This window comes from Brassica napus, chromosome C7, assembly GCF_020379485.1.
Source record: "Brassica napus cultivar Da-Ae chromosome C7, Da-Ae, whole genome shotgun sequence".
In the NCBI taxonomy this organism is placed as follows: domain Eukaryota; kingdom Viridiplantae; phylum Streptophyta; class Magnoliopsida; order Brassicales; family Brassicaceae; genus Brassica; species Brassica napus.
Window position 1 is genome coordinate 35,964,236 of NC_063450.1, and position 10,163 is coordinate 35,974,398.

At 39.7% G+C, this 10,163-nt stretch overlaps 1 protein-coding gene across 1 annotated transcript; it reads left to right on the forward strand.

The window, feature by feature from the left end:
* The first annotated feature begins 6,691 nt into the window (after nt 1-6,691).
* On the forward strand, nt 6,692-8,761 carry LOC125589907. The gene is made up of 7 exons (XM_048762585.1): nt 6,692-6,777; nt 6,842-6,971; nt 7,046-7,165; nt 7,251-7,427; nt 7,534-7,755; nt 7,832-8,094; nt 8,371-8,761. Exons 1-7 carry the CDS (start codon nt 6,692-6,694, stop codon nt 8,759-8,761), a joined length of 1,389 nt encoding a protein of 462 aa, XP_048618542.1.
* The last annotated feature ends 1,402 nt before the right edge of the window (nt 8,762-10,163 follow it).

The window sequence follows — 10,163 nt, forward strand, 5'->3', positions numbered from 1 at the left end:
TGACTGTCACAGGAGATTCCTACCACCTGATCATCCATATCGTAGGAGTAGGAATTTGTTTACGAAGAACAAGAGGGTGTTTGACAGTCCACCTCCGGAAATTTGTGGGAAAGATTTGAAGATACAACTAAGAGATTTTGGTGCAGAAAGGACGCCAGAAGTCGGTGGACATGAGCGTTTTCCGGTAGATGCTGTTGGAGAACTACATAACTGGCACAAAAAAAGTATTTTCTGGGATCTGCCATACTGGGAGGATCATCTGCTAAGGCATAATTTAGATGTCATGCATATTGAGAAGAACTTTTTTGACAATCTCATGAACACGATCCTTAATGTTCAAGGTAAAACAAAGGATAATTTGAAGTCAAGACTGGATTTAGTCGATATATGTGCTCGTTCAGAACTTCATGTTGATGAGAATGGTAGGGCTCCTTTTCCCATATACCGACTTGATGCAGCGGGAAAAGATGCGTTCTTTGATTGGATTTCAAACGATGTGGAATTTCCAGACGGTTACGCATCAAATTTGCGTAACTGTATCGACAGAAAGGAAGGAAAGTTTACTGGCTTGAAAAGCCACGATTGCCATGTAATGATGCAGCGCCTCCTTCCGTTCGCCTTCAAGGAAATATTACCACGAAATGTTCATGAAGCAATTGCAGGGATAAGTGGTTTCTTCCGCGATTTATGCACGAGATCAGTGACTCTTGAAGGTATTGAAAATTTGAAGACTAACATAGCCGTGATTCAGTGCAACCTTGAGAAGATATTTCCTCCCTCATTTTTTGATGTTATGGAGCATCTTGTTATTCACCTGGCAAGAGAATTGGAACTTGGTGGTCCTGTGCAGTATAGATGGATGTATCTGTATGAGCGGTATATGTTCCATTTGAAGAAGATGGTGAAAAATTTAAGTAGGGTGGAAGGTTCTATAGTCGCACAGATGATCAATGAAGAAACTTCAAACTTTGCCGAGTACTACTTTCCAGCAGAAGTTCAGACCAAAAACAGAAGACCTGCTCGGCATGATGATAGAGGCGAACGGGCAACATATCATGTTACGGTTCCAGACATTTTCACAGACGTTGGACGACTTAGCGGAAAACCAAAGGACCGTCGACTTACTGAGCAGGAGCGCAGTCATTTGCAAACATATTTGCTCACCAACTGCGAAGACGTTCTTCAATATGAGAGGTAAATAAATGAGCTTACAAATTTTTATTTTAACAAGTTGAAATTTAAATCTTAACTAATTACATTATTGTCATCATATACAGGATTTTCATGGCAGAAAAGCGGTTCGAGTATAGATACGCCACAGAGGACGAACTAGAAGAAATGAAGCAGAGAGAATTTACTGGATGGATGTTTACTTATGTGAGTGCTTTAAACAAATTAAAATATATTTTATCACATATTTATACTAATTCACATTTATTGATATAATATATATATATGTGCTATTAATAGGTGTCTGCTGGTTTGGCCAGAGGTGAAACATTTGACGATTGTGAAGTCATATCCGAGATTTTGTACTCGAGGATATGCATTCACAACTCAGAAGAGGAGACGTTCGAGTACGACTTATGATGCTGGCGTTTGTTCTGCATCAGGAGATGATGTATACTACGGACACATACATGAGATTTTGGAAATCAAGTATTTGGGCATGGTTGGATTGCGCTGTACTGTTTTCTATTGTGATTGGCACGACAACACCCCAGATCGAGGTGTGAGAACAAATGCATTTGGTGTTATATCAGTAAATTCGAGGCGAAAGCTGCAATATTATGATCCTTTCATTCTTGCTTCCCAGGCCGATCAGGTAATTAAATGTTAATTATTCAGAATGATTCATCATCATGTGTATTAATTTATAATTTTTCTAAATGTTACAGGTTTGTTATATCAAGTACCCCCGGGTAAGGAACAGAGATGATCCATGGGTTACTGTTACAAGACTCAACCCGAGAGGCCGAGTTCAGGGAAGTTCTGAGCTGGAAGACCCACTACAACCAAGCACATCCGGCAACTGTAGTGCAGCAGAAGATTTAGCTGGAGTTGGCCTTGTAGTCGATTTAACCGACTTTGGAGAGGAAGCCGTCGTTCACGTAGAGGATGAACCAGTAATTGGAGAGTTTCACCAAGATCCAGATTCAGATTCATCTGGTGATGATGACTCGGAAACAGACTACCATTGAACTTTTTTTTTTTTTTTTTTAAGAAATACCGAGGAAATTCCGAGGAACACTTGATATAACCTCTTTCCTTGGATAATAGTTATTTGGTTTATCTAGCAAGGCAAAGCTGAATACGAATTAAAAGCTACACAAAACACAACCAAATAAAACAAAGAAACCATGTAAAAGAAATACGAACTCATAATTAAGAAACCTAAAAAAAAACTCAGTTCAAAATTAACAGAAAATAAGACCATAAAACGTTAGAATAGAAAAGAAAATAAAATAGCCGGTGATAGCTCCTACTCCTCGTCTCCTGCTCCAGATGTTCCTGCATCGTTGGGTCTCTTGGACCTCTTTCTTACCATGTGTGTACCACTCGAACCCGAACCAGAGCTGGATGGAGAGTTGTCCCGATGAACTACATCATCCTTTTGGCAACGACACGGCCTGATACGTGAAATGGCAGCCCAGATCTTGTGTAGCATGTCGTTGTTTGTCTTTATGCTCTGATCTCTCCAATGTTGTTGCTGGCGCGAAGTGGCGTTCGGTGGAAGCTCTTGCAGCTTGTACTGGCTGGAGTCTGATGGGAGTAGCTGATGGGGTTGTGAATCATCTGGAATGGCTTGTGCAGCCTCATCTTGTCCTTCTTCATCAACCACGCCCTTGCCTTTGGTCTGATATTTTGGCGTGAAGAAGGATGGCTTGTCTACTAGTGCGGTAGCAGGGGGTAGAAACTCAACTGCAGCCTCTGAAAGTAGAGCAGTCAGGCCGATCTGAGGCAGGTGGCAGTAGAGTGTTTTCTTCGCTCGGTCCTGGAATACGTAGACGTAAGGACCATCCCGATCGATCCTCGAGTGGGGACCAGCTATGAACTCCTTACTTACTAGAGAAATGACATCCAGGTAGTTCCAAGCAATGTTGTTCGATCTGTCCAGTGCTACCTGGTGGTTCTCACAGTCTACACCCACATGTCTAAGGATCCGAGTAATCACTGCACCAAATCCACATGCATTGCTCTTGGATTTGGTTACTTTCCCCTTGTATCCTGCTAAGTTTGCGGCCAGCACCGCTCCCATGTTGAAGGCAGTAGCAGGTGGGAATGTAGAGTTTCCAAATGCCGGTAGCAAATGCCTCACACCTTGGTACAGGAGGCACAACTCCCATTGCGTGACTGATGCGGCTGTGGTTGTCCCGTATAGCAATGAGCCAATGAGGCGTGTCGCATATCTCAGTACTGGGCTCCGGATAAGTGACTCCTTTGCCTGAGAAGATCTATAAACCCCTGTGCCAATCGTTTCCCAGAAGTTCAACAGCTCTGAAGTCCAATAAAGACCATATGTCCTCTCCCCCGCACTCAATCCAAATAGTCCGCAGAGGTCTGTGAAAGATACCTCATAGTATACTTTCTGCACTACGAATGCCAGAAAACCTTCCTGATGGCTATCATCGGGACGGGTGACGTATGCGGATGCTATGAACTGGCGTACCAACTCCGGATAAGTGGGTTCCTTGAGGTTGCATAGTTGGCCTAGACCCATGTTCTGGAACAGTCCTTCAATGTCTGCTTTGATTCCCAATATTGTCATCGTCTCAGGACATGCTAGTTGTGTAGCCGGAACGGCTACCTTCTTCATGTTGTTGTAGTGGGTGGTATCAGACTTATCCCACTTCTTTGGCCTTTGCTTCTCCAGCTGTGACGAACCCGCTTCTTGTGTGTTTTTCTTTGCTGATGTTTTCGTGCGCTTCATTCTCTACAAAATAGAATCATTGCTCTCAACATGGTTATAATCAATTAAGAAGGCAAAGCTGAACATGAAAATGAAAAGCAAAATCGAGTTGTGATAAAAAAAAACGAAATTGAAAAAAATTCTCTATCCCTAAATCATCTCAAATCATGTTCCAAACTCGTTGATCACAGACAATTGTGTTCTATTCCATGTTTAAACATCTGTTTCATGCATATTTGATCAAGGAATCAACACGGAAATAAGAAATTCACAAAACCCAAAAAATTGCTCAAGAACACGATTTCAGAATGTGGAGATTCGCGGAGTATACCTGTCTTAGGGTGAAGACGAGTGTAGGAATCAGGTAGAGCTCGAAAAATCAAGTGGAATAGAGCCCAAAATTGTTCAAATCGGATGATTATAGAGAGAGAAAGGGGGGGGGCGAATTATAGGGGAAATCGGAGGGGATGAGAGTTCTAAGGTTTAGATCCAAAAAAGGTCGGGTTTTGCCTTATAATTCTGTTTTCCGAACACGCATCGATCGATGCGTTTTGTTTCTATAACGCATCGATCGATCACATTCTTACGGCCCGGGCCATCTTGGTAATCGATCGATGCGTTTTTGTTCTATAACGCATCGATCGATGCGTTTTTAAAAAAACATACAAGATTTTCCGAGGAAATTCCGAGGAACAATTCAGATTGTCGATCGATCGATGGGATACTCTCATCGATCGATCACAATCTTACGGCCCGGTCCATCCTAGTAATCGATCGATGCGTTTGTGTTCTATAACGCATCGATCGATGCATTTTTAAAAAAACATACAAGATTTTCCGACGAAATTCCGAGGAACAATTCAGATTGTCGATAGATCGATGGGTTACTCTCATCGATCGATCACAATCTTACGGCCCCGTAAATCCTAGTAATCGATCGATGCGTTTTTGTTCTATAACGCATCGATCGATGCATTTTTAAAAAAACATACAAGATTTTCCGATGAAATTCCGAGGAACAATTCAGATTGTCGATAGATCGATGGGTTAATCTCATCGATCGATCACAATCTTACGGCCCGGTCCATCCTAGTAATCGATCGATGCGTTTTTGTTCTATAACGCATCGATCGATGCATTTTTAAAAAAACATACAAGATTTTCCGAGGAAATTCCGAGGAACAATTCAGATTGTCGATAGATCGATGGGATACTCTCATCGATCGATCACAATCTTACGGCCCGGGCCATCTTAGTAATCGATCGATTTGTTTTTGTTCAAAAACGCATCGATCGATGCGTTTTTTTAAAAAAAATTACGTTTTGAAACCCCAAACACTAGTTCGTCGGAATTTCCTCGGAATATTCCGAGGAAATTTCGAGGAAGAAGAGGGTTTCGTCGGAGTTCCCTCGGAATAATCCGAGGAAATTCCGAGGAAATAGGGTTTTTAAACCGAAAACAACGTTTTGCCGTTTGAATAACACCTATATAACCCTTATTAAGTGTCTTACGTTCATTATGAAGTCAAAAATTTGTTCCTTACCGTATAATTAACACTTTTCCGATTGTATGAACGAAATCTCGCAACATAAGAGAAACACTTATACCTTTTAACGAACGGTAAAGGGAATACTTTCAATTAGTTTTGAAATTTGTTATTTCATGGTTTATGCTCATGTATACAAAGAATCCTCAATGGTATGCATTACAATTGTATAAGAAATGAAATACGGCAAAAAAAATTGATGTTTTGAAACCCCAAACACTAGTTCCTCGGTATTTCCTCGGAATATTCCGAGGAAATTCCGACGGATATTTTACTATCTGTCGGAATTTCCTCGGAATATTTTCATTTTACCGGGCAAATATTTCGCGAAAATTGAAATTAGAATTCCGACGGAATTCCGACGGATAATGTCCGTCGGACCCTAGGTTTTATAACCACGAGCCCCTTCTTCTTCCCCATTTCTCTCTTCTTCCTCTGCGCGACTCCTCTCTTTCTCTCCGGCGATTTCCCCCTGAAATCCGACGATATCTCCGGCGATCTCCCTCTTCTCTTACACAAATCATGTAAGGACCCTATCCCACTCTCTTAGGTTCTATTTGTTAGGTTTTTGTGTAGTTTTGATAGATTTTTGTTAGGGTGATTGGTTAGGATTGTGATTTGGTTGTATAATAGGTTTAGAATTGTGATTTGGTTGAATAATTTGTTTTGTTGAATTGATTTAGAATTTTTTTATAATTTTTTATTTTTTGTATTTATAAAATCAATTTTTGTATATAAAATCGATTTTTGTATTTTACAAAACGATTTTTCTATATAAATTCGATTTTTTGGATTTTACAAAAAAAAATTCTATATAAATTCGATTTTTTGGATTTTACAAAACATTTTAATTATTAAACAATTTTTATTTATTAAAACTATTTTTGTTTATTAGAACTATTTTTATATATTTATTAAAAAAATTTAATATATATAAATCTTTTTCTGTGATTAAATTATTTGGGATTTTTTTTTAATAAAAAAATTAATTTATATATTTCTGTATTTATTAAATATATTTTTTTTAATTTACAGGTCTCATGATGATCAGACCCGGCCTCGACAGCGTCGTGGTCGTGGTGGTACGGGGAGCCAGTCTCGGGATTCCAGCCATTTTCAGGATTCCCCTTCGCCCCACAGCTCCAACCATACATCTCCCTCTGCTGCACCCGCTCATGCTCCTCTCGCTCCCGCTGCTGCATCCGCTCCTGTTCCTCCGGGTCCTCCGGGAGTGATGAGGGTTGCGGAGTTGGTTCAACAGCCCGGTCGTGACCATCTTCCGTATCTCACTCCGTATCCACATGGACGGGGTCAAACATGGTAATTAAACATTTTTTTTTCTTTAAATTTGGATTCATTATTAACCGTTTGTTCTTTTAATAAGGTTCAACCGATCCGGGAACGGGATCAGCGCATGGATCAACCGTATGATGTACTCGGCCCTCGACAGTGGACATCCGACTTTCACTCACTTCCCAACCGACAAGCAGGTTCTGTGGTTTCGTCAGTTTGCGGTAAGTATTCTAATTTTTTACTTATATTTTTAATCTTTAATATAAATTTTCTACTAATTGTGTTTTTTTTTCAGCAAGAGTTCAACTGGAATTCCGATGAGACGCTCTTTATCTATCACCACTTCGTCCATAAAGTAATGGACAACTATGGGAAGCAGATCCACGAGTGGAAGAAGAAGTGGGAAATCAATAAGGTTCGATTTAATTTATTAAACAATTTTTTAATTTATTAAACTATTTTTTATTTATTAAACTTTTTCTTTTTTTTTTAATTAAAAGGTCCCAAAGTCGATGAACGATACGGTCTGGAAGGAGTTGTGTGCGCATTGGGATAAGGAGGAGACGAAAGAAACTTCTTCCACCAACTCCACCAACCGCAGGAGCGACCGTAAAGGGAAGGGCATCTACAAGCATAACTTGGGTGCTCAATCTATTGCCACTCTCGGAGATCGCATGGTAAGTTCAACCGCTTTTTCTTCAATTATTTGAGTTTCAGAATTTAAATTTATTGTGCATTTCTTCTAATTTCTAATGTTTCTTTAATTTTATGTTTTTTTTCAAGGCGGAAGAAAATGATGGCGAGCCGGTCGATGATCTCGCCCTAATGAGGAGGGCGTATACCAACAAGAAGACCGGCCAGATTGATGACGGTCTTGTGAGGGACGTGGTCGACCTGGTCCAAACTCAGGTGGTAGACGAAGTGTCTCAGCTTCAAACCGAGGATGACGCTTCGACGGCTTCGACCAACTTGTCCCGGTTTCGAATCAACGAAATCGTTGAATCCGTAAGTTCTTTTTTTTTAAAGTTCAATTCATTTATTTCTTGGTTTAAATTTCTAAATTTGGCTTTTTTCTATTCAGTCGGTTCCAAAGAAGAAGGGACGTTTGTTCGGTTTGGGTCGTCGCACCCGGTCGGTTCCTCCTTCTTCTGCACCACCGCCCTTTGTTGATCCAGAAGTACTTACGGCTCAGTTGAAGGACAAAGATGATCGAATATCTTTGTTGGAGACCCAGATGGCGGCTCAACAGGCGGGCTATGAGGCACAGAGGAGGCTGAACCAGCAAATGATGGAGATGATGCAGAGGATGTACCCGAACGAGGTGTTCCCGGACGTGCCAGACCCGTAGTTTTTTTTTCCCCAATCTCGGAATGTTTTATTTTTATTTGTGAAACTTTGAATATTAATTAGTATGATTTCAATTTTACTTTTAATTTCATATTTTCGAATTTAAATTTCAGAAATTTTATTTTTTCAAAAAAATTAATATTTTTTACATTTCGAGGAAATTAATTATATTTTTCACTACATCGATCGATGCGTTTTTGAACAAAAACGCATCGATCGATCCGTTTTTTTTAAAAAATATAGCGAGGGACATTTCCCTCGGAATTTTCCGAGGGACAACTCCCTCGGAAAATTCCGAGGAACGGATCCCTCGGAATATACCGAGGGAATAGTTCCTCGGAATAAACCGAGGAAAAAGTCCGTCGGTATACTCCTATCGATCGATGTATATATGTCCAAACACGCATCGATCGATGAACTTCCGAGGAATTATCCCGACGAAGTTCTACCTCGGTATATTCCGAGGACTTTTCCGACAAACAAGGGATCCTCGGAATTTCCTCGGAAATTTATTTCCTCGGAATTCCGTCGGAAAATTCCGAGGGATTTCAGAGGAAAAAAGAAATTCCGAGGAATTATTTCCGACGACGTATTTCGTCGGAATTGCGTCGGAATAACGATATTCCGACGAAATTCCGACGATTTTTTCCCTCAGAATCCTTGATGTTTTCTTGTAGTGGCAGAAGCGTCCACCTCAAAGCGCACAAGGAGAAGCAGCAAAACTCACGAGAACATACATGCAACTGTTTTTTCTTCTTGTGCGTTTTGGTGTTTTTCTTCTTGTGCATTTAGAGGTCGACCCTGCTGTCCCTTCTGCCTTTGCTGCCACTGCTGCCCCCTCCGCTTCTTCATGTGCGTTTTGGAGGATGATCAAATGCAGTATCATGAATACATGGTCTATGATATTTGATCACTAAGGAGATGGTGCAATGGGTTTCTTGTTCATGTGACATGAGCGCAACGTAAACTACTCTTAAATGTGCAGCAACATCTGAAAGTAAATCCAAATCTCTAACTTATAGATTTGTTTTAATAGTTATATATTTTCTGTAGGTTAAATTTTCATGAAGAGATTTTCAATTTATCTTCAATTGCTCAGTATAAAGAAAAATCCTTCAAAGATTGCATACATAGGTTTAATAAATGGTTTATAAACATGTATAGTTTTGCAATGAATTCATCTTTTAGAAGTCTTATCTTATTTTTCTACGTGATTTCTTCCTATTCATTTTTCTGTTTAGACATATTTTGTTTGTTTATGACTGTAATATTTCATTTCTTCACTCTATTTATGGTTTATAAGCATTATTGGTCAGTTGTTGCTGCTAAATAGTTTGCGTCGATCACACTGTCTAATTCAATGTTTATGCATGGTCGTGGCAGCATAAAATTAATCAAGCAGATGGCTGGGAAGACGATTGGCGTTAGGAACATAGAAGGAAAAGGAAGATAACCTTATGCTATACAGATCACGGTGAGCACAAAATTAAAGCTAGGTGGATTCCTACAAAAGTAAAAGTGGAAGAGCATGTAGTTGTTCCAAATATAGATCAGAACATTGAAAATCTTGATCAGTTTCTAGAGTATTATACAACAAACAAGGCTATTTCTCCAATGGATAAGTCTAAAGCTTTATGGGAGTTTCACCTAGTGTAACTGAAATATCACATGCTGAATCTGTAGCCGTGGCTAAGATTTCACCATTCTCTAGCTGATGGAATGGTGAAAAAATGGTCTCTTATATCTCTTTTACTAGCTTGTACTCGAAAAACATGCGACCCAAGGCATTACCTATTTTCGTAGTCCCAAAGAAAAGAAATGCGACGCACGCTTGTTGGGAATTACATTAGTTACTTGGTTTGGTTCATAGTTTCACACTTGTGTTGAAATTTTCAAGTCCAAGGTTATCGTATGCTTCCCCGAAGACAATGAAACCCCTCTTAAGGGTAAACCAAGTGCTACAGTTAGCAAGTTTATACATCGAATTATTAGTTTTGATGATGTGAAAGTGGTCAAGAATGCAATGAATATAGTATGTTATGTTGCTTAATTATTTTATGACTATT

Excerpts from the sequence above, each read along its gene's own strand:
- LOC125589907 (XM_048762585.1), top strand. The coding sequence starts at position 6,692 with ATGAGGGTTGCGGAGTTGGTTCAACAGCCCGGTCGTGACCATCTTCCG. Across the intron at positions 6,778-6,841 it reads CATGGACGGGGTCAAACATG|GTTCAACCGATCCGGGAACG; the intron begins GTAATTAAACAT and ends TCTTTTAATAAG. Across the intron at positions 6,972-7,045 it reads TGTGGTTTCGTCAGTTTGCG|CAAGAGTTCAACTGGAATTC; the intron begins GTAAGTATTCTA and ends TTTTTTTTTCAG.